At 39.0% G+C, this 24,157-nt stretch overlaps 4 protein-coding genes across 6 annotated transcripts; 2 read left to right on the top strand and 2 right to left on the bottom strand.

The window, feature by feature from the left end:
- The first annotated feature begins 706 nt into the window (after window positions 1-706).
- LOC139884335 (uncharacterized) lies at window positions 707-1,873 on the top strand. The gene is made up of 2 exons (XM_071868379.1): window positions 707-1,069; window positions 1,763-1,873. The coding sequence occupies exons 1-2, from the start codon at window positions 707-709 to the stop codon at window positions 1,871-1,873; spliced, it is 474 nt and encodes a 157-aa protein (XP_071724480.1).
- A 513-nt stretch (window positions 1,874-2,386) lies between these two features.
- On the bottom strand, window positions 2,387-6,066 carry LOC139884334 (NAC domain-containing protein 17-like). The gene is made up of 7 exons (XM_071868378.1): window positions 6,020-6,066; window positions 5,353-5,495; window positions 4,468-4,748; window positions 4,039-4,371; window positions 3,116-3,797; window positions 2,971-3,018; window positions 2,387-2,772 (listed from the first exon to the last, which is right to left on the bottom strand). Exons 1-7 carry the CDS (start codon window positions 6,064-6,066, stop codon window positions 2,387-2,389), a joined length of 1,920 nt encoding a protein of 639 aa, XP_071724479.1.
- A 412-nt stretch (window positions 6,067-6,478) lies between these two features.
- LOC139884333 (uncharacterized) lies at window positions 6,479-19,572 on the bottom strand. The gene is made up of 15 exons (XM_071868377.1): window positions 19,483-19,572; window positions 19,326-19,385; window positions 19,054-19,147; window positions 18,698-18,770; window positions 17,991-18,036; window positions 17,349-17,459; window positions 16,660-16,747; window positions 16,024-16,120; window positions 15,744-15,804; window positions 15,505-15,635; window positions 7,917-8,034; window positions 7,187-7,314; window positions 6,950-7,041; window positions 6,782-6,856; window positions 6,479-6,558 (listed from the first exon to the last, which is right to left on the bottom strand). Exons 1-15 carry the CDS (start codon window positions 19,570-19,572, stop codon window positions 6,479-6,481), a joined length of 1,344 nt encoding a protein of 447 aa, XP_071724478.1.
- A 1,364-nt stretch (window positions 19,573-20,936) lies between these two features.
- On the top strand, window positions 20,937-22,904 carry LOC139884329 (ras-related protein Rab7). Of its 3 annotated transcripts, none has more exons than XM_071868375.1 (7): window positions 20,937-20,989; window positions 21,125-21,151; window positions 21,418-21,517; window positions 21,613-21,759; window positions 21,951-22,031; window positions 22,163-22,308; window positions 22,841-22,904. In XM_071868375.1, exons 1-7 carry the CDS (start codon window positions 20,937-20,939, stop codon window positions 22,902-22,904), a joined length of 618 nt encoding a protein of 205 aa, XP_071724476.1. The 3 variants fall into 3 exon arrangements, with proteins under 3 accessions (XP_071724476.1, XP_071724474.1, XP_071724475.1); XM_071868373.1 differs by having other exon boundaries at window positions 21,613-21,810; XM_071868374.1 differs by having other exon boundaries at window positions 21,125-21,157; window positions 21,415-21,517.
- The last annotated feature ends 1,253 nt before the right edge of the window (window positions 22,905-24,157 follow it).

Raw genomic sequence — 24,157 nt, 5'->3', positions numbered from 1 at the left:
TCATATATCTTGTAGTGTTAATTTAAGGAGTTCAATTTTCAGTTTTAAGAATTCTCTATATTGTAATCAAGTTGTCTTGAATCAAAATTAAGCTTCTCTAAATTTTGTGTCTTCAATCATTGATTTTCAACATGGTATCAGAGTCAATTTAAGAGAAATTAATTTTGATTTCTACTGGAGTTTCTTTCCGATCTCTGTTCTAAAACCATGGCTCCAGATTTCAAAATCTAGCCACGATTGAAGTCTTTTGTTCAATTCCTCAATTTTGTTCTTTGTTTCTTTTCAATTAAAATTCTCTATCGTCAATTGTTCTATCTCAGTTTCTTGTTGAGCGATATTGCGCTTGTATTCGCCACTAAAAGCTGCCGTGTCTGTCATCCCTTTGATTTAGCAATCGGAAGAGCTTGCGAGTTATGTTCAAGTTCTGAAGCTCTAGTGATGCACAAAATCAGCCAGAGACAATTTAAAGAAAGAACCTCGAATCAATGAACTGAGGAACCAATGCAGGATTATCCGAACAACAATCAATTACATCAATTTTCGAATTTCGTTCAAGGCAATCTCTTATTAAGCTGTGTTTTGGTTTCCTGTATTTTCCACTATTGTTTGCAATGAAGCGTATGACTTGTTTGAGGGATTATGTGTTTCTTAATGGTTTCCTTCCTGCTGCCTACATCTTTTATGTTGGATTTTGTTCATCGATGGAATGACACGTGGGTTGGCTATGACGAGCAATTCTGTTGCATTGCACCCAGCGGTTGGAGGCAGCATCTTGCTAGCTTCAGTTATATCTATCTACTGCATGTACCTATGTTATAGTGGACTCTCAAGTGAACCAAGAGATTGCGAATGCAATGGCCTTCACAGGCATTCTAAAGCTATTTCCACTGGCTCCTTAACCTTGGGTCTGCTCACAACTACTCTATCTGTTGTCTATTCTGCTATTCGTGCCGGGTCCTCCACAACTCTACTCTCTCCTCCAAGTTCACCACGAGCTGGTTCTGGGACGCCCTTGCTGCCATTGGAGAACAAGGCTGATGAACATGAAGAGAAAGAGAATTCAAAGCCAGTAAGTTATGCATATACTTTCTTTCACATTATCTTCTCCTAAAATTTGGGCCTCGGCCCACTTCACGACTCCAAGCCCATCTCTTACATCAAATCATCACCCCTGCTCTCCATCAGGATATTCACTTCCGTCTACCTCTGATCACTCACTAATTTACGCCACCACCATGTTGTCTCCGATTCTCACGCAACCACCATGCTTTCTCATGCCACCACCATGCTTGCCGGACATCTCTTTCACCACCATCCCACTCAATCTTCACTATATAATCATATATCTTATAGTGTTAATTTAAGGAGTTCAATTTTTAGTTTTAAGAATTCTCTGTATTGTAATCAAGTTGTCTTGAATCAACATTAAGCTTCTCTCAATTTTGTGTCTTCAATCCTTGATTTTCAACACGCCTTGTGAATCGCAGCCAGTCCTCTCGCAATATGCCGGATCATGGCCGCCGCCGCGACCTTCGAGTACATCTCTTGTCTCACTATCTGGTTGAACAGCTCGTCGCCGGAGCACGATTGGGCGGGTGTGGTGGTTGAGGATCGACGAATGGACGAAGTGAGTGGGACGAGATGAGAATCGAAGGAGATAAGCTTTAGTGGATCGCTGTTTTTGTTATCGTTTGGGCCGGCCCTAAGCCTATTAAGCCTGACCTATTTAATTAGGCTTGATGTTTAAGCCTATTTATTTCAGGCTTTGATCCATTTAATTCAGGCCAAAGCTAGGCTTCATATAGGCTATTTCGGGCCGGCCTGCCCATTCCCACCCTTATCAGCATTATATTTCAAGTTCCAAACTTCCTAAATCATGTGATTTGTAAATTGCATATATGTCGTGCTTTACAAATCTTAAAGTTCAGTACACTTTCATTTTACAACTCAATTTAGGAGATATATATATATATATATATATAGATTTACAAGGGTGATTCTGGACTCTGGTTTAAGAAAATGCAAATTTATTTTCTACAATTAATACTAGTATTTGACATTATAATTGAAATCAATTTTGTATAAATAAATGGAATTACTTAAAAGTAATCAATACTATATTTGCCAACACTAAGTACTGTGTTAATCAAAGTTACTAATTAGACAAAAAATGATCCCAAAGGGAGACTTAATTTAACTTCATCATGCATTGAATACCTCAAAGTAACATGAAAGGTGCATAGATCTTTCTTCTCTACTTTTCAGAGAGAACAGAATAAAAAAACCTTAATTAGATTCTCTGTACATATACTAGAATAAAAAAACTGCCGGTTGGTTTCATAAGACCTATCATTAGCATAACTTGTTCCATATCTAACCTATATTTTCAAGAAGAGAAGACGACTCTCCCCATAATCCTAATAGTACCCCATGTAATAGCTATCAATGCTCCAAGAATAGATAAGAAAAGGAATCCCTTCTTGTTAGCCCTCCTAACAACAGTTGGGATTGGGACACCATCATTACGGTTACCTTGAGCAACAACACCATCATTATTATTATTGTTATAGCTGTTGATTCTCAATCGGCTAAAACTGGACATCCTCTCAAAAGCCCGGTTCACCAAAGGAGACTCTGAAGCAGAAGCAGGCGTAGTCGGTATAGATTCTACGAAAGACCACAAAGCAGAGGAAACCCAACCTGATTCAGCAACACCTTTTGTATTATTCTGATTCCCTTCTGTCTGAGGCACAACAGACTCATATGCGACACCTGGAGACAAAAAATAAAAAGGAAAATTTTCCAAACATGAGAAACAGCAAATAACTTGAAACGGTTTTCTCTCAAACTGAGATTTTTTAGTGTAACAACACATTTAAGGAAAATACTTGTGTACTGAAAAGAGAAGAGAGAGCTCTTGCAGCTTGGCTCAAACTCCATGGGAGAATTTTGGCCATCTGGAAGGATTACCATCCAGCCAATCAAGAGCTCGTGGATGAGAAGGAAACAACCCACAAACTTTTATGCAAAACAGAGTAATAATCATGTGAAAAGGATTGGCTCAATTATTATAGAGCTAATGCCTAGATTCTGAAATTTGCACGAGCTAGTATACCTGGAGTAGGTACAGAAACAGCTCCCTGGGATGATGAAGAGGGATCAAATACAACATTTTGCTCTAGTGTCCATGTCTGCTGATTATTGGTTTGCAACTGGTGGTAATCCAGCTGGTTTGAATGCAACTGGCAATAATTCACTTGATTTTCAACTGTATGAGAAGGAAACTGGTATTGCTCCTGATTTGTTATGGACTGCGATTGAACGTGATAGTTTCCCTGGTTTAGGAAGCCATTTTCAAAACCATTCATATACGAATGTGAGAGTATCCCATCTCCTTCACCATTGTCGAGTGAGCTTGGTACATTCCCATGATATATAGGACCAGTATCATAAAATAACATGTCTGCATCATGAAACAGATCATCAAAATCACCAAGCTGGAAACTCTCCACAGGTTTCCTCACATCAGAGGGACCAGGTTCTTTATCAAGATCATCAATTTCAAGAAAGCCCTCTTCAACTGCTACACAAGGAACCTGTTCCCAATTGCTGGTGGCAGCAGAGGTCACCTCGGAAGCCTCATACACTTGAGGATTGGAAGTAGTGATCTGGGTAAAACTGAAGTTTTCTTGCTCAGCATTTCGGCAACCATCCGGAGCTGTTGGTATGGAAGGAACAAAGGGATGCCCAGAAGATGGTTCTACCAAAGTAATTTGAGAGTCTTCTTCACCAGCAGCCTAGAAAATAAAATTGAAACAATCAATGACAGGAACATTTCAAAGTCAAACAGATGAGCAGAAATAAAATGAAAAGACGTGCTATTAAGTGCGGGTCAACCAATGATATATGTCTCAGACTGAAATACTCTTAAAAACATAAAACATGAACAATCCACCAAGTTAGAATTATCGAATTAGGGAGGGAGGAACCAAAGCAATTACAGCAGTTACAATGAGAATGTTTATGGCAGACATTTACCTGTAGTAAATCAGCAAAATCATTAACTTGTTGCTCAGGGAGCAATGGCTCATCCAGAATTCGTTTCATAAACTCCTCAATATCGTCAGTTGGTGGTTGCTCTAGAGCAAGAGGTTGCAAGATTTCAACAGGAAGAGCCTTTGCAAGAGGTTGTACGTTATCAAGAGGAACAACACAAAGTTGTCTTTCATATAGCTCAGAATTAACCGCAATATTAATATTTGGAGTATCTTCATCTGCCCATTCCTCTTCCTTAAATGGCGCCCCATACTGCTCACCGTTCTTAGGACCAGGTCCACTTTTCTTGTAAACCTTATAAAGTGCATAGTAATCCTGCAAATAAAAAGAAGTCCAAAACTTAGCAATCAAATATCTACAATAAGAACTTTCTTAGGGAATAAATAAAGAGAATGTCCTCAAGATACGCACCTTTATTTTATCACAACGTTTAATCTCCTGTTCATCCAGCATGTACTCATGCATAACCCAATCAGTTCGGTCACCAGTAGGTGCGCGTCCAGTATAGTAAACAAGGGTCTTCTTTACACCAACTGGTCTAGAGTTGCACGTTACACTTCGATCCTTGCCGGTTGCTTTCCAGTACCCATGTCTAGTAGCCCTATTGGATCTTCCTCCTCCATTAGGGTATTTCCTGTCCCTTGGACTAAAGAAAAACCACTGCCTATCTCCTGTCTTCAGGATAGATTGTCCTGAATAAGTGTCATAGGTAAAAAAATGAAATTAGTTCCTCCATTGTTTCAAAAGAAAAAAAAAATCAAAAAAAAAAATCAAAGCTATGATTATTGTCAATGCCTCAAGTCCAAGCCAACAGTCCACGCTACCTTTCAAAAATAAATCATAGCGCAAATAACTTTAAAACTTCACATCCAAAAACATCAATCATATACAGTACTTGTGATTATTAGAGGACAATTATCAAACACGATGTATTTATAGTCCAACTTACACATAAGTAACCAGTGAGACTTAGCAGAACAGCTGAAAAGGTAACAAGTTTGTCAAGCATATAGAAATGCAAGAGTGTTATCACATATGTAATCGAACACAACCCAATAAAAAGATGGACTGATCACACTGTAACGACTATCTAACAGGAAAATTGAACCACATACAGAGTCATTCCTAATAACTGGAAAACCAAATAAAGGCAAAGATAAATTCTCTAGTCACATCAAACACATCAACAAAACAAAACAAACCCTAAAAAGTAAAACACAAGTCAACGCATCATAAAAGATAAAGAAAACCCAACAACAACCTTGAAATAAAACAGCGCAGAGCAAAATAGATTACCAGGCAATTCATCGGGATCCCATTTGTAGACATCAAGCTCGGTAATAACATCGAGTTTGATTCTTCTCCTACACATCTTCCTCTTCAGATAATACGCTACCAACTCCTCGTCCGTAGGGTGAAACCTAAACCCCGGCGGCCACCTGTCGTCTCCGGGATCAGACGTCACCACAGTCATAGTTTAAGCCACCCACCAAAACCCAACTACTAGATAAGAAAACGATTACACCCAAAAAAAAAAAAAAAAAAAGATCTTTCTACAGTACAAGGATACAATCCAATTAAGGGTTTGAGATTGAAAAACAAAAAGGGGCGAGAATAGGGTTTTGGATTGAATCAGAGAAAAGAAAAATTCGAGATTGGGGTTTTTTTTCTCTCTCTGTCCTTTGACTATAGAGAGAGAGATAAAGAGAGTGGTGTGTTCAACAAGAAACGCTCAGTGAATGGTGGGCTGTTATTTGTGAAAATAAAAATCCTGAATTGAAGCTTCTCCGAACTAGTGATTAATTTTTTTTAATTAAATTTAATTCCTTTTTTCTGTGGAAAATAAAAGTGGGTTTTGTTAGTGTGAGGTAGTGAGCAGCTTAGCAGTAGTGTGGTTTCATGACTATCTGATTAGGCATTGCCACATTGGATATAGAAAATAACACCTCCATATGACACATACAATGAATTTTCAGCCGTTGATTTCGGATCCCTTTTAATGATAGCCATTCGATGCGTCGGTCGTGCAAGGCTATTATAAAATGCCAAAGTTGGTCAAAAGTCAAAATGTTGACTAGAGAATATAAAAAGGGAAAAGGAGTCCATTACGTTTCCAACCTTTCCACTGATCATACTATGATTGAAGGTTACATTCAACAATCAATCGAGGCAATGATTTGGACCTAGTCATATTTCAAGTTCAATTCCATATGGATTCAGCAAGTACCAACATTACAGCAAAACTACTATATATGTCCCACCTAGAACGAAACCCGTTATCCATGCGCCTTCGACAAGGGAACAAATGATATTTAGCTACAATGTCTGAGAGGCAATATGGCTAAACTAAGTTCATGAGTTCATCATACAACAAGGTTGTGGTTACGGCTAAATGCTTTACTGTCAACTAAGTTTGGAAGCTTCAACTTGAGGTGACAAGCAGATTTAGCTCCTTCAATCTATGTTCCTGAGTAAATTTGGCACGTCGCTCTTCGTATGAAGCTGGAACCAGTTCAAGAACCAAAATTATTGTCAACCAAAACCTTTGAAAGCTAGTATACGGTGAAGCTAGTATCCAACAAACATTTGAACGCGTAACAAAGAGAACGAAGTGCAAAAAAGTTTACCGGAATTATTATTTAAGGTTTTATACTTTAAGACAATAAATTGTAGCATGGGATATATTAGGAAAATTTAATGCAATATTAAAGTATGCAGGACTTACTCTCAGTTGGCCTTGACATGAGAGGAACATGAGAAGCCTTTTTTCTGGTTGGTCTACTTTGCATTGACTTTGAATCTGAAAAATCAAAAGTTCGTCTTAAAAATTGCGGAGAGTATACTAGTCAAATACAAGGTTCTACTGTTTTAATGAAATGACAAGACTGGAAACAAAAACCATTCAATGGAGGCAAACAGTTCAGGACAGCCTCATGAAAGATTGTGGCGTGGAGTTGGTAATTTTGACATTCATTCACCAGGTGTCTACGCACAAACCAATTACATGTATCAAGACATTATCTAAATTGCACAAGACTTGAAATTTCAAATGTAAGACATTTCAAAGTCTAAAATACTATTGGATGTTCTAGTGAATAACAGCACAGAGTAGAGACACTTGCCAATTCACATACCCGATGAACATATGAAATTGAGATCTACAAAGTGACAGGACTGTAGAACCAACGGAATTTCAGGAGCCATTATGTATTGGGGTTTCCTCCGAGTCCTATCAGTATCCAATAATGCATCTATCACCTGGGAATTTGAGCACTTTCATTTATATGATTCAACTAGGGGAAGTAAACTAATAGTTAAATCTTGAAGATATAACATCTCAGAACCTCAAAACATACTTGGCAATTATCTATCATCAATGTTTAACATTGAGGTTCACGAGCTACTATGCTACTATAGTTCTCTACAATTTAATTGTTATACATGTTATCAACGATAAATGAAAAAGTTTCACATAGGAATTTCAAATTCGGAAAAGGCAAGAGCATGTGTAAGCTAAATGCAAAGATCATGAATGCATCCTCTGTGTTGCTTGGATTCATGCTTCAGTATGGTTGAAAGCAGTAAGCTCGTACTAAATTACTCAGCAAAGAAAGTGATACATTAAGTAGAAGCAACTGTGTTTTTATTACTCAGCTGTAAGCCCTTTGGACACTCCCTAGCATCTTATTTGATACTGACAACACAAATTTCTGAGACATGAACTTCCAACCTCTAGATATTGCTATATTAGAAGCAAATGTGTTTTTATATTTTATTCTTCCAATATTTTCAGTTCTACTTCAAAATGTTATGCCAGCCAGAGGTGAGAGAAGGACAATGAAATTGTATTGTGTACATACCTCGGGGGATTCAAGGCCTTGACCTATCATAAATAGTACAGCAACCATGCATCGGACTTGGTGCCACAGGAAAGCGCTGCCTTTAATTTCCATGAAATAAATCCCATTGCCTTTATACCTACGATTCAATAGAACTAGTAAATTAGTCGATGTTCTATCCTAGTAAAGCAATCAGATGTTCGAGTCCAAAATACCAGGATGCACAATCTATAATTCATCCAATGTTATATCAATTAAGTCAAATGTATTAATCTACAACGCCTAATCACTCTGATTCAACAAGATATCTTCAAAATATTTTCAGCAGATCATCTTGCTCCCGGTATATAGCTAACAAACCATTCCGTGCAATATAATCTACTCTAGAGCAATGCATCTATGCATATGTTGGCATTCAAGAACTAAACATACTGTTTTGTGTGCCTAGCAGACACCTATTCATATATCAATCAAGTATGCCTAATTCTTTTGGCACCTGAAATTAGTTAGAACAATCTTTCTATAACATACTATTACACCGGGAAATTATAAAGGTAGTATACCTTTTCAAAACGTGGACGGAATAATGCAAAAATGGCCGGAGGTGGACAAATATACGTCTCCCGGGATTGCCATTCCCGGGGACAAAACGTTAATTACGTAATTAAGTACAACCGGGTTTGACATTCCCGGATTGACCTGAAATCGGGTTTCCCATTCCCGGGTACAAGGGGAGCGTGACACGTGGCGAACATGCGTGCTCCCCTAGACCCGGGTATGCCATTCCCGGACCTAGACTACTATACCCGGGTTTGTCATTCCCGGGCGTAGTGTTTATATCCCAGATCGGGATTTCTTTCTTCCTTCTTCTCCGTCGCAACAAAGTTCTTTCTCTCTCAAAAATCCGGCGATTTCACCACGCAATCCGGCGAGTTTCTCATATATTCCGGCGATTTCATCACTACACGGAGATATACTTATATTTTTGAAATTTCGACCCAATTTAACTTATATTGGTAATTTGGTTATTATTTTTGTCAAAATTGGGTGATGTAGAAAAATTTGTAGGATTAGATTTGTGTGTTGTTTGGTTGTTGCTGATTTTGATGGTTAATTCTGTTCGGATTACAGATATTTTTGGGTTCGGTTTATTGGTTCGATTTATGGGTTCGGTTTATCGGTTCGGTTTGTCGGTTTAGGGTTTAGGGGTTCGGTTTATCGGTGTGATTTAAACATTTAATTTTGCAGTACGTAATTAATTTCAAATGTTAAGAGTTTGATGTTTAAAAATATACCTAATTATCAATTTAATTAGTTGTAATATATACGTAGTATGTATATCCATTTTAAATAATTATTAAAAATTAATTGAAGAATATGTTGGAATTTTCTGTTTCGTATCTGTTAATTAATCGTAATTAATTGTCAATTTTAAATTTTCGCAGATTATGGCTGAGAGATCTTCATGGATGCCCCAGGGACCTAGGGAAGATGATCTACTATGGTACCAGCCGCAGCATAGATCTCTGCATATCTATGCATCCGACGAGCAGTGCGAGAGGCCGCTATTTATACGGCGTGCGGATGCATTTTTTTGGGAGACTATGAGGGAAGAGATCTACCGCATACCTCGGGTGATCCGATATATAGAGGAGATGGGTTTCGGTTTAGTTTCGACGATCGGTTACATGGAGTATGACCATCATCTCCTGACAGCACTTGCGGAGCGTTGGAGGCCGGAAACTCACAGTTTCCATCTATGCATCGGCGAGGCCACCATCACGCTGGAGGATGTTGAGGTTTTACTGAGTCTACGTACCGATGGTGACGCTGTTACCGGCAGAGAGTCGTATCCCAGCGACGGCGACATGCCCGGCTACCTTGAGAGGCTTTTGGGGTTTGTTCCGGAGAGGGATACTAGGACCACGATTAGACTTAATAGCATTAAGGACCACCTGATCCGCCACAGGAGACGCGTACAGATTTCAGAGGAGGAGGCCCTACAGAGGGCGCGATGTCATGTCGCGATCTTGTTGGCTGGCTGCTTTTTCCCGGATAAGAGCCAGAACAAGATTGATCTTTTCCTGCTGCAGCTGCTGGAGGATCCGAAGCGTTGTGCTTCTTTGAGTTGGGGCAGCGCGGTTCTTGCTTATACATATCGCGCTTTGTGCCACGCCGCTCGCGCAGGAGAGACTTCCGCGAACATTTGCGGTCTGCTTGTGCAGTCGTGGGCGTGGTCCAGGATACGGAAGGTTAGACCTAGATTTGGTCCAGGGTATGTGGAGCCACAGGGCCCCCCCTTCGCTGCACGGTAAGTTCGCATCTGTATATGTTGTATACTTAGTTAGTAGATTATTTATAACAACGATTTTGACATTAAACATGTTCAAACGCAGGTGGAGTAGACCGTTGTCCAGGACCACGGTTACCAGTCATGTCCTCCTCGCATATAGGGATCAGCTCTCCTTGATGACTCCGTCCCAGGTATGTAGTCTTATAATTCACATGTACCTTACAATTATAGACTAATGAAATAAGTTTAATATATTTCTAACAAATAATTTGGTCATTTCCATACAGTTCGAGTGGACGCCATACTCTCAGCACATGGCGTCTCTACCGGATGGATGTCGTCAGGGTGTGAACATTTGGAGGTCCAGGACAGCCCTTCACTTCTATTACGTCGTCGAGGCTCACTACCCCGATAGGGTTATGCGACAGTTTGGTTGCACCCAGTTCATTCCTCCCGCGCCCCTTCAGTCGGCCGACATAGAGAGATTGCACAGACAGAAGCGGACAGGACACCCGAAGAATTGGGCGCGACACCATTCAGATTACGTAGAGCAGTGGGAAGCTCGAGGCGGTAGTTTGGTTTGGGGTATCACCACGGATGAGCCGACGACGGACGTCGATTATATGCCATGGTATTTGGCTAAGTCGGTGAAGTTCGTACAGGATCCTGGTCATCAGCCTCCACCTGCAGGTTACCACGGCCAGACCGATGCGTTGCACGCCCTGGTACGTACTTAATACTTTAAATTTTTTAAATCACGTTCTTCTTCCTCTACTGCATCAGCTCGAATCGTGTTGTAAATTTATTGCTTTTTCATTGCAGAGCGTAGAGTTGAGGCAGATCATTCGGTATACGTCATCACTACAGGATCTGTATCGACCTATCGGCACAGATGCCCATCATGTCGATAATTACGGGCGGATATCGACCAGGATTAGCTCTGCGCTGGAGGCCGCTGGATTGCCATATCGGGCAGATGAGCCAGAAGAAATGGGCGACGAAGACGGCGACGAAGCAGGCGTGCACACGAACCCAAGTCAGAATTATAATCCGCGACATCGGACTTCATTTCTGGGCCGTGTAGGGCGAGCAGTGTTGGGGAGCGGTAGACGTCCCAGGGTCAGGTCTCCCGAGGTACATTCTAATTTGTGACTTAATGTTATAAATACTAATATAAATTGAAATGTTACTTCAAATGTTATTAACGTTTTTAATTTATTCAATTTTAATTTCTGTGCCGACTAGGGAGAGGAACCCTCTCGTCCTGCTTCATCTGGACCGGCGCGTCACTCCGTCTCTGGACCATCTCGTCCCGCTAGATCCGGACCATCTCGTCCCGCTGGATCTGGACCATCTCGTCCCTCGGTCTCCGGACCATCTCGTCCCGCTGTATCTGGGCCCTCCCGTCCCACTCCTCCTGCGTTCGATCAGTCGACGGACGTCTATTATCCACAGATGGATACTGCACCGGAGGCCAATCCCATAGGGAGCGAGGTCTTGTTTTCAGAGGAGATTAATGCGAGGTTCCTCGACCCCAGGCTCATATCTGATGACATGGCCGATGCGACATCGTCGTACAATCAGTTGGGCACTCAGTCCACATCCGGTCAGCACCATCCCGTCGAGTTTACGGTGGACGATCTTTGGGGATCTGCTGTACAGCAGCAGCCCACACATGACACGCCCCGTCGGTCGTTTTCCTCCGAGGTTCAGATGGGACTGGGTATCGGCCCCAGTGCCTACGGCGATGGGTCACAGTCCGCAGGAGATCCGGCCCTAGCGACGGAGGGGGGATATTTGGATCCCAAGGGTCGCCCAAATCGGGGTGTGTCCACCAAGAGGGATAGTTGGGTGTACCCACCGCCGTGAGTGGTTACTTTTATATTCCTTCGTAGTTGTCTTCTGATGTCACATTTTTATTTATGTGTTAAGTAATACCTTATTAATATTTCGATCGTCTAACATTTTATGTATGTAATGACACAATTAACATTTCATGTTATATTAGTATTTCTAACATTAAGTTGCGGAATAGAATTGAATAACATTTTATTTCATATTAGAATTGAATAACAGCAAGTTGCAAATTAGAATTAAATACATGGAAAAAGATAGCTACGCCAAATTAATATTTCATTCACTAAAGTCGTCATCGTCACCGTCGTCGTCAACCTCGTCGTCACCGTCATCCTCATCAGTATATCCGTCATCGTCGTCCTCCTCGGAGTCATCATATTCTTCCTCTTCGTAGTCCTCATCGTAATCGGAATCCTCATATCCGATAGCGGCATTTCCGTGAAGTCCGTACGGATCATGCAACATGTTCACCGGCAATCTATCCGCGGCGGAATGACTGAAAGGGCATGTCCTCCTATCGTGGTCGTGTGCATTACAGTTGCTGCATGAGCGGGGTCGTGTGCCTCCACTGATCGCGTAGTCTCTCGCACCCCTAATTCGTCTGTTATTTCTTCTACGACCACGACCCGAGTGATGTACCATCCGCGTGTCGTCCGGTAGTAAGCAAAATCCCGGCGCAGGCCAATCGTTCGGTAGAGGATGAAATACACCGCTGAATTGATTTTTCCAACCGTCCCACGTGTGGCAACTGTGAACTAGGTCTAAACGACGAACGCCAAGTGCCTTACCAACGGCCATTGCGTGAGAGCAAGGAATCCTGTAAGTGTCCCACTGTAAACATGTGCAAGAACCCGTGTCGAATTGTACAGTGTGTTCTTTGCCCGGAACTCCCATGCGCAACGACGGAGATACCACACGGAACGTACGGTCGGGACAGTTTGGATATAAGGATACATCGTACCGCCTGGCCCTCATCTTGTTATCTTGGAATGTCCGGAACGGTTTCTCTGCAAGAGGATATCTGAACCTATTGATTTTTGCAATCTCGTCCGTAAAAATGGCCATCGCTTTTGCGTGCGTCGCCTGAACTAACGCCCTTATTGGCAAGAATCGATCTCCTCTGAGAACGTTATTGTAACTCTCTGCGTCGTTTGAGGTAGTGATGCCCCATCGGTAGAATCTGTCATGGAACATTGTCCATTTCTCAAAGGGAATACGTTGAAGGTATGAAGCTGCTTGAGGACTCGTTTGTATTAAATCTGTCCAAGCCTTCGTATATTGTTCCTGATCCAAAGCCGTTGAAACGGCCCAACATAACCCATATAACCCTTTCTTCTTCGGGACGCTTGCAATCATATTGGCACGAACGTGCTCCATGCAGTACCTGTGCATGTGAAATGTTTTAAATTGATGGACTGATACGTATAAAAAAGTGCATGTGAAATGTTTGGGATGTCATCGTTACCTGTGAACTCCCCAGTTCGGAAATTTTGTATCCAACTTAACGATAGCAGAGAGGATGCCAGAATGACGATCGGAGATTATGCAAGTAAACGATTCTTGCAAAACGTATATTTTTAAATATTTCAAGAACCAGTACCAGCTGTGGGTCGACTCTTCGTCTATTACGGCATATGCGACTGGCACGACTCTTTGGTTAGCAGTCTTCACCAGCGCGACGATCGCCTTACCCTTGTACGCCCCTTTAAGATGCGTTGCGTCGACGGTAACCACAGGGTGACTGTGCTCAAATGTCCGTTTGGTGGCACCGAAATGCCAAAATACGTATCTGAAAAAATGAACATAAAGCATAAAAATCTATTTTCCAGACATATACCACGTACAGTGAACATAGTTCGTACCTGAAAATCTTCCTCCGGCTATTTACGACACCGTCTTCTTTCTTAAACTTCCACTGGACTTTCGTCCCGTCATTGCACTGTTCTAAAGCACGCATGTAACTGGGCAGTTGACGAAAATTCGTTTCCCAATCTCCGTATACCTGATTCAGAGCAACCCGCTTGCCGTCCCAAGCTTTTTTCCGGCCAATTCTACAGCCGAATACTGCTTCGCAATCATCGATGATGGATTTGATTGGATAATTTGGGCGTTCGCGAATCTTCGAAGTTATGACGTAGGCAACATGATTCTGCGATATATTTCGGTCATCCCGTTCGTTGTTTGTACCGTCGCAATTATGCCCCTCGCACCACACTGTAATTTGCCAAGTACGATATTCTACCTTATAAGAAGCACGGATCCTCCAGTTACATACAGTACCATTGAACGGTGCGTTAGTACGTCTGTTCGGACGATTTATACATTCTGCCGCCCATCTCGTCCTATCTGATAACGTAGTGCGATGCTCTGCTCCACGCCTAGTTGACCAAAGGGCTATCGCACCCTGAAGTTCTTCCTTGTTCGAAAAATGTGTTCCCAGCTTTATGGTGCTAGGGTCACCATTGTATAAATCTGGACAAGCAGGCATTCGGCGGTTTGTTATCTCATCAGGTCCATCCATAATGCTGAAGACGTGATAATCTGCGACGCGAGGAACAATGTAATCCTCGTCGGAGGGCCCGTATCCCCGCCGTCCGCGAGGCCTAGTACTGGACTCCCCCCCAGCATTGGGACAGGATGTTCCACCCGAATTATGAATCGGGATGTGACTTATGAACAAGTCCCGACTCCAAGATTGATGTTCATACATCAATGACAATGTGGAATCATCATTAATGACAATACAGCGCTTATCACCATTATCAACGGCGTATACGTAGATTAGCCTCAATTCCATCGCCTCTCTTTCAATTCCGGCAAAAACACACATTATCTTGGAAAAATCATCATAACTAAACCTATCTTCGAGCTTATACGTTGCGTCGGGAACGCTGCATACAACGATCTTGCCATCGACATATTGTATAGAACTCTTCCAATATAAATTTAAATATGAAGACATATTTAATAAAAAAAAAAATTAATAAGAAAAGGAAACACTAAATTTTGATATTGAGAGATTTTGAGAAAAAGATGAGATAGATTGTGAAAATGTATGAGCTACGGGGTGGGTTATATAGGAAAAGTGTCCCGGGAATGGGATTCACGGAATAAATTGAGCCGGGAATGCCAAAACCGGATCCGCCTAGTTCCGGGAATGGCAAACCCGGACCCGGGTTTGTCATTCCCGGGCATAGGTGGATCCGGTTTTGGCATTCCCGGGTTTAGCCTTAATTAATCAGGATTAAGAGACCCGGGTTTCCCAAACCCGGGCGTAGTAAACGCTGTTCACCTTTAACGGCTCCGTTATACAACAGTGCCTTGCCCACTATTACACACCATGAATAAGAAGTTGATATTTAAAATTAAGATGGCAACCGCTCTCATGATGACAAAAGCAATGACAACCACAACAAAATCAGTAAATAAAAAAAAAATGTCAAGTTTCCAGCAGTTAACCTCATATCAGAAGGCAAGATTTTGAAAGATGAGATATGCCGCCTGTAGTTGTGCACATTTGCAGCATCCATCTTACAGAAATTTCTGAAATCATGTTCCCCCAGAAGTTTCTTACCTGCACTCTCCATAACCTATAGCAACAATGAAGAAGTTATGGAGTCAGTGATGTGCCTAATGAGTAGAAATAACACTGTAAACGGATTAGAAAATAGAAGCCGGGGGAAAAATAATGTCCGTACTGAAATATTGAGATTTTCTTTCCAGAAAAAATATTTATACTGCCTACTCAAACAGCTGAATCTGCATTTGTTGATCAGAGCAACAAATTCAGTAAAGCATATAAGAATACTAAACATAATAATCACAGAAAAAAAAGAAAAAAAAACACCATGAACGTTCCATGCTGATGTCTAACCTTACAGTTGGAAACTGATAATTACACATTATTTTTTTAGTTGAACAGAATCAGGTCATCATCAAACAAAGCTAGAGAAAAAATATCCACGAATGGTCAAAAACCTGGCATGAAAACCAATTGGAACAGGACACCACCCTATAACTCGTATGTCTTTGGGAAGGACTTGATTCAGTACTCCCACGTAGTCAATTTCTCCGTCTGGTTAGGGGGGAAAAAAAAAAAGGAACATGATGGTCAGAGTTGAGGTGAAGATCTTTCAGTTTCATTTTAATCAAACATATGGCTCTCAATTAACCAGGACTAGAGCATTTGCACTCAAATATCGTGCCTGGGTCAAGCTGTGGTTACCCATAAAAAAAAATTCTCCAACCTAACTTGCACATGCATTGTTTTTATACCTTCAAGTCATTACTTATGAATGCAGATCTGCAAATTTCAGGGAAATTCTATGATCACTTCAATTAAATAAAAAAAAAAAAATTACATCATCATAAAGGCACTCTTTTAACAATTTTTCAAGCCTTTTGTTACATTTGGGATTTTGTAGCACTTTTTAGGATTTTCCTTTCGTCGTAGCAATCATGATTATGCAATAATATACATCGTAATAGATATATAGAATGGACCATAGCAAATACTCGAGAATTATCACTTCTACGGCTATGTTATACATAGGAAACCTACAATAAATTATGTACATAGAAAATAGTCCAGTAAAGTAGATGAATTTGGCTAACCAGTATTTTCTCCTGAACCATCTTGTTCTGAGTTTTTGTTGCCTGCATCTGTATTCTTTAGTTTCGATCTTAAAAATAAGGCAATCACCTGCATCAATCATGTTCAAATCCAAATAAACATAGCTCAAAAGTAACAAACACTACAATTATTTACAGCTAAAGAGAGAATAAGCACTGCCTACTGATAGTCTTTGAGGACTTCTTTAACTGGCTAGCTAGTGCCATATACTATACCATTTTAGATTTTCATACTGATGAACATATTATTTTCAGACTAGTAGTCCTGGAAATGGATTGTAGAACTTTATAGAACCAAAGTTCACTCCAAAATTCTCTAAACCCATGTCTTACCAAGTATAAACATATTGTTTTCAGACATGTAATTATAGAAATCGATCAACTTATTTTCAGACAAGTATCACGATTAGATAAATGAACCTCGAGCATTAATTTCAGATACCAATGCCAAGGAAGAAGAATCTCCATAAGAAATTTTTACCTAGTGATTTCGGCAGCTCCTTATACTGATTATAAGTATTTCAGTTAATATTTTTCGTTTCAAATGAGGATGCTGAGAATTAACGTAGTCTTGGTTTCAATGTCCAAAAATGTACTTTTCGATTGATAAATGCATACTCTAAGCAATGAGAGATATATTAAAAGGGTTCTTATCCATCTACTTAACTTGCCTGCCCCACAGAGGAAACACCTTTGTCTGTCCGGCCGCACCTTGAGTACTGTGATTCTTTCTTGCCATCAACTAATAGCCTCGTCTTCTCAAGAGCTTTGAAAATTTCAGACTGCAGGAGAACTCAATCTATTCAGAAAAAATCAAATCATTATTGATTATTGTTTGGAGAAATAGATCAAAAAACATACTATGATGTAGATTTAGAGACAAATTAAGTAACTTTTTTATAACAAGTTAATTGATCGAACACTGAAAATTTTACTTCTAAATTCTTGCCTCACTGTAGTATAACGACACACTGATAATCTTGTATTTTATCAACCTAGACATAAATCTCTGCTTTCTGATGAAAAAGTAACAAACTAGTGTTTAATAATGATCTAACCAGGTAATAAAGAAAAACAAACTAGACCAACATATAATAAATTTGCACAGCGCCATAAGTTTCCCAAATCCTTCGAATGTTAATAGGCTAAATCAGATTTCAACTACTGAAACTTCGCAAGGACAAACTACAGATCAAATTGAGGATTTGTACTGGTTTATAGCGACATATTTCAGGTAATAATGAAGTTTATGCATTTTTATTGAAATCATATTTGTAAACTGAATACAGAAAGAGATAAAAGGAGTACTAAACCTCAACTGTTGGATCCATATGTGCCTCTGAAGCAAAGCCATAAAATCTGCATCATAGGACACAAAATAACTTTTAAGACCATCAAGTATTTGTATATTATAGTAGATGCATGGGTCAGAAACAATGTTCATCAGAGACGAAATGAAGATATCAATTTACAGACTTTGCTTTTCAGACGCAAAGGAAAGATGCAATTCGAACTGCATATAAAAACTCCCGATTTTAAACACTATATCAAATTGCAGATTTGGAGTTCAGTGGTACTAAAATCTAGAAGTTTTGTAACAAAGAGTTTGAAAGAATATGCATACAGCATTCTGAAAAGTAAGCAATATTTGACATCTCCTAGCAAGCTACTAAAGAAATGGCAAAAGGAATCAAGAATGGCTGTTTCCAGAGATTTTCTTCCCCCAGAGGGCTCAACATGTTCGGGGAGAATATCGCCCGACTTAGATTGGAGTTGTGCAACCGCAGTTTAGTAGGGGAAAAGATCCTAATGAGCTGAATTAAATTGTTCTTTATCGACCATGTCTGGACAATATTATCTCAACTAAGCCGAATCTTTTTCCTATTGAAATCAACTATCCATTACTTATGTGCTTTACAGAGTGAAGCACTGGAAGGAAAGCTACTTTTCATGAATACATATCAACCAAGGGGGAAAAAATATTTGCTAATAGAAAAATACCAACAGCAGAAGCATGTACCTCTGACCAAAATACATAACTTTTAGAGCAACATATCTCTTGGGCAGGTGTTTTATGGCATTGGTATTGCAACCTGTTACAAAAAGAAAGTGAATTAGTTAGAGTAGACTGCACACCACAAAGTAGTTACCCGAAAAGGAGAATGTACAAGTGCTAGTACACCACTGTGCCTCTCTGGCAAGAAGAAAAATATGTCATCAAAGACTTTAAAACAAAAATCAGAGACCGTGAAATGCAATTATCAAGTCAAATACATAACATAAAAGTACGCTTAATTAAATTCATGACCATCATAGCCACTTCATGGATGTACTCGAGAAAACAATTACAAAGTCGTGTTTCACATAGAAGCAGACCTGAAGTCACTTTTGTTGCTTTCTTCAATTTGGTCTTACTGTCTCGGGTTTTTGTAAGTTTTGTTTGCACACCCACGTCCTCTCCGCCTGTCATCTGCAAAAAGGAACGACATGCTTCATTCCATATTAACAAGGAAATACTCCAAATGAAAATTACTTTTCCTTGTTTTTCTAGCATAAAAAACCAGAATGCATTCCAGGAATGAATATAAATGTAAAGACAATGGTAAGAGATTAAGAAAACTAAAAACTTGATACGGAGTAATACAAACCTTATGACAGTGACAATTGGAGATAAGAGTGGAAAGCTTTGCATTTTCAGCCTCTAGTTCCTTGTAAATGCACCAAAAATTTATGACTAAATCAGTGCAAACATCAAATTCCAGACTTTGTCTTTTACTTTATCAAAACCGAAGAAGAAGAAGATACCTGAACTCTGAAACGCAGAGACTCGATTAGAGAGTGTAAGTTGGCTATGGCTTCACTGTTTTCGGACAAATTTTCGGCTTGTTCGGACATTGCTTTTAGCGTCTTAGTATAACAGTGAACTGAACTGGAACAGTATAGCTCACCACTGCTTTAGCACCGCCGCTTCGGGTTTTTTCGCGCCTCCACTCTCCATCTCCAGCCACCGGGATATAACAATTTGCATCAATGAACGAAACGACGGCGTCCGCGCTCAGCTATTTACACACGTGCGTTTAGAATAATTGAGGAAACATAAATTTAGTCCCTGTATTGTGAAACTCTCTTTAAACAACCCCCCAAAGTAGTTTTTTACCTTTCATCCTTCCCAACGTTATCTTCTATGATATGCAGTACTCGCCGTCGGATTCTTGTCTTTGTTGTCCATGTGACACTTTTATTTATTAATATAATGTACTAAAGATTCTAAAAACGTATCATGTGGCAGTGGCATCCTAAGATTCTTTATGTAGATTATTATTCCCCTCCGTCTAAATTTTTAATTTTATTGATATTTATTTAATCAATAGTTTGTTAATATGAAAAAATCGAACCGAATTAAATATTCGGATTAAATTGGCAAATTTTTTACTCAATTTTCTTTTAAAGAACAAACTATCATCGACTACCAAATTCCAATCATGAATTTCAAACCATCTAATTTGAGAATAACAATGTAAAGTCCCGAATTCTATCTAACAAAAAAAAAATTGATTGAAAAATCCAAATCTAAATTGTTGATTCAATACAAATCGTATGGAATAATTTGCATCTATTTTGAGACGGAAATAATACATGTTTTCATATAGGGTTAAAGCAGTAGTTCCATGATTTAGACATTGGTTACGAAACTAAAACCCAATTTATCAAATGAGTGTAATGAAACAAAATATTTTCTATTTTTTGAGGCAAACGCAGAATATTTTCAGATCTGGTTCATATAATATACATATTTCGTGTCTAGGAATGATAAATTGAAGGAACATAAAAAATAAAAAAAATTGAAGGAACTAGATGCATTATTTACTAAGTTGGGGGGTCTATCTCTAAGCTTTGTTATAGTTTGGGGACCGTCTGGCCAGCTTTCACATTATTATTTTAACAAGCTGATTAGTTTACAGAGGCAAAGAAAATTTACAAATTACAAATCCAGATCATACATAATATGAGAAAGAAAGCAATCGAAATTGGCGCCCCTTTTTCTATTTTCCTTTCTCTTTCTTTCTAATCAAACAACGAACACCTTTCTGCATCAAATCGGAAAAATTACATCCATCCATCCATCATCATCATCTCCGCCGTGTTTATGCGTCTATAAGCACTGAAAACGATAATTAAGAAAGTCATCTTTGATAATAATATCCTTCTCTTTCTAAATTATTGTAGAGTAGATTGGAATTTTGGCTTGATCTTCATCCATGGCAATGCGTAGGCGTACTTTGCTCAAGGTCATCGTTCTCGGCGATAGTGGGTTCGTATTATCTAATTTCTAGGGATTGTCGCGACATTCTCTCTCTTTTGACTTATGCTCATGTATTTATCAACATATGTTTATGCACGTCTTTTGGTTTCATGGTGACTCATATGCTTTTGTTGTTAAACTCAGGGTTGGCAAGACGTCATTGATGAACCAGTATCCTTCCCATCAATCTAAATAGATTCGTTCTTGTTGTTGTAATGTTATGCTATTTTTGTAATTTTTTGTTTCCTAATTGTCTGTTTGTTGGAATCTTCTATCGCTTGAAAGTTTGGTTCTGTATTTACTTTTGCAATCACTGTGTAGCCTTATCCATAATTCTATATTGCACTGTTCTTGATATAACTTGTTCCAGATCATAGTTACCCATGTAAGAATGTTGTGATTTGATTACTATTGTTAATTCTTAACTTGCGATTCAGATATGTGCATAAGAAGTTTAGTCAGCAATATAAAGCAACAATCGGCGCTGATTTCGTGACTAAAGAACTCCAAATTGATGACAGGCTCGTTACTCTACAAGTGAGCTCTTTTGTCCAATGTTATTATGTTTCATGCTCTCTAGGTAGATACTGTTACATACAATACTTAAACTAGTTTTTTCGTACACCTGGTAGATATGGGATACAGCAGGTCAAGAGAGATTTCAGAGTCTTGGGATCGCATTTTACAGAGGGGCAGATTGTTGTGTTCTTGTTTATGACGTCAACGTGATGAAATCATTTGATACACTCGACAATTGGCATGAGGAGTTTCTCAAACAGGTCTGTTGGAACATTCATACTTTTTTGTTCCTTTTAAGGAGGGGGTCCGAAGTTGGTATCACCTCTTCGGACTTCTGGTATAGTAATCTAAATAGCCTTTTTGGTACCAATAATTATTACAGAGCCAAGATGTCAATTCAGTTTATCAATTTTTTTTTATGAGTTGACACAGTCTCCATGTTGCATGTTAGGCAAACCCTGCTGATCCAAAAACGTTTCCATTTATATTGCTGGGAAACAAGATTGATATTGATGGTGGAAATAGTCGAGTGGTAAGCTGTCGAAATTGCATTGCCAATCTCTCTCTCTCTCTCTCTCTCTCTATATATATATATATATATATATGTATATCTGTCTTTATGTGTCACTAGTAATCAGACCTTCGTGTAATGTTGGTATTCAGGTCTCTGAGAAAAAAGCGAGGGAATGGTGTGCATCGAAAGGAAATATTCCATATTTTGAGACATCTGCCAAAGAAGATTACAATGTTGATGCTGCATTCTTTTGTATTGGCAAAACTGCTCTAGCTAATGAACCGGAGCAGGACATGTAAGTACAGATTGATGACTGATTATTCATGACTTAATACACTGTTCTTTTGATCCAAACCATTTGTTGGCCTAGAAAAAGCAATGTTCTTTTGATCCAAACTATTTTTTGGCGTTAGAAAAATACCAACTAATGACTCTCAATGCTTTAAGCCGCTATGGATAGTTGAAGTTCAAATTTGGCATGGTTTTCTTGATTAGTTATGCATTTTTTTCCGACTCAGGAATTCCTTTTCTTTCCAGACTTCACCTTTCTATTATGCTGTACCGTGTTTCCTCCAAATATACAATGTGTCATAACTCATAAGCATGTTAACACAAAGATGATCAGAAAGTTCGTCACTTTTGTTGAAGTTCAGAACTCAGAACATGGAATCCACTATACTGTCATTTTTTCCTGACAGAACGAGAATGTTAAGTTTTACTGGATTTTACTGGATTTGTTTTATCTATGAACCATGGTGTAATATCTGTAATATCTTGTTATTATCAACAGTATTCATATTTTCTTTTACTCTGAATATTATTTGCAGATATTTCCAGGGTATCCCAGAAGCTGTGTCAGAGACTGAGCAAAGGGGTGGTTGTGCATGCTGATATTTAATCAGATTATTCCAAAGACTATCTGGAAAAATGTTGATTGTCCATTTATCGTTTTCTTGGTACTCAAGATTTTTAACCCATCTCGAAAGCATTGTATACTAATGCCTGTGGGACAGTAAGACATGTTTTGGCTTCTTTTAACGCCAATTCAAGTAGAGGAACTTCTACCATAAAGTTTCTATCAGCTTTGTCTACGACTTAAATTTCGTTCTGCTTCTTGTCGTGATCTACTTTTTTTTTTCTTTGGAGCAATCTTGTTGTGATTTACTTGAAGCTTCTATTATGAACATTCTATTCTTATATAATCTATGGAAGATAATGTTTGACTGCAGTTATGATTTAGACCACTCCAACTCCAAACGTTTTTTTTTTTTGAAGTTGCCGATTTCTGTTACCATCCTAAGTGGATTTACTCATAGAGGGGTACAAACTAACGAATTACGTACCGAGAGGAAAATTGAACAGTTTTTATAATAGTTAAAGGACTAATTGGTAAAACCAACATTACAGAGTTCTCACAATTCAAAAATTCTCAACAAAGCACTGATCGAAGATTCGTAACGATAAATGCTCTTTTTTGCATGTTCAAGATGTTGTTTTGCTGATTACTAGTACCTCCAACCTCAGGTCTGTTTGTTAGACTACTCCATTCCATTGTTAGGGTTAATAGTAACAAGTGGCATTTTGTTAGGTTATTGCTCTAATCTGCTTTGCAAAATGATTATATAGAATTTAAAATGAAGCTAAACTAGATAGTGGTTTCGTGTTTTTGATCACCATCTGTTTGTATAAATGTTAACAAATGAGTTAAATTGAATAATGTTCATATTCTATAGATTATGGAGATTGTCTAGTGGCTTCGAATAATCCTCATGCTTCTGAATTGCAGGTTGGGAATATATTGACTTTCGATCATAACTCATTAAATTAATAGCTTCAAAGTTCTTATATAGTTCAAAATAAATATAAATATAATAATAAATAGCTTCAAAGTCCAAACGTTATACTACTATTCATTTATACTAAACAGAAAATGCTTTGGTCATTTAGATGATTTAAATTATGGTCATTTAACTATGATTATTTATTATGATTGTGCTCAGAATTAGGAATATTAGCACTTCATATAATCATGATATATATATATATATTATATAGAAGATATAATTGATTCTGAATCGTAAAATCCCGCACAACGTGCAGGTAAGAATGCTAGTTTTGAAGCAACCTGGGGAATGGGGATGTTC

Source organism: Rutidosis leptorrhynchoides, unplaced genomic scaffold (genome assembly GCF_046630445.1).
Source record: "Rutidosis leptorrhynchoides isolate AG116_Rl617_1_P2 unplaced genomic scaffold, CSIRO_AGI_Rlap_v1 contig537, whole genome shotgun sequence".
In the NCBI taxonomy this organism is placed as follows: Eukaryota; Viridiplantae; Streptophyta; class Magnoliopsida; order Asterales; family Asteraceae; genus Rutidosis; species Rutidosis leptorrhynchoides.
Note: the sequence above shows the minus strand (reverse complement) of the source record. Positions and strands in the feature narration are given on the sequence as shown.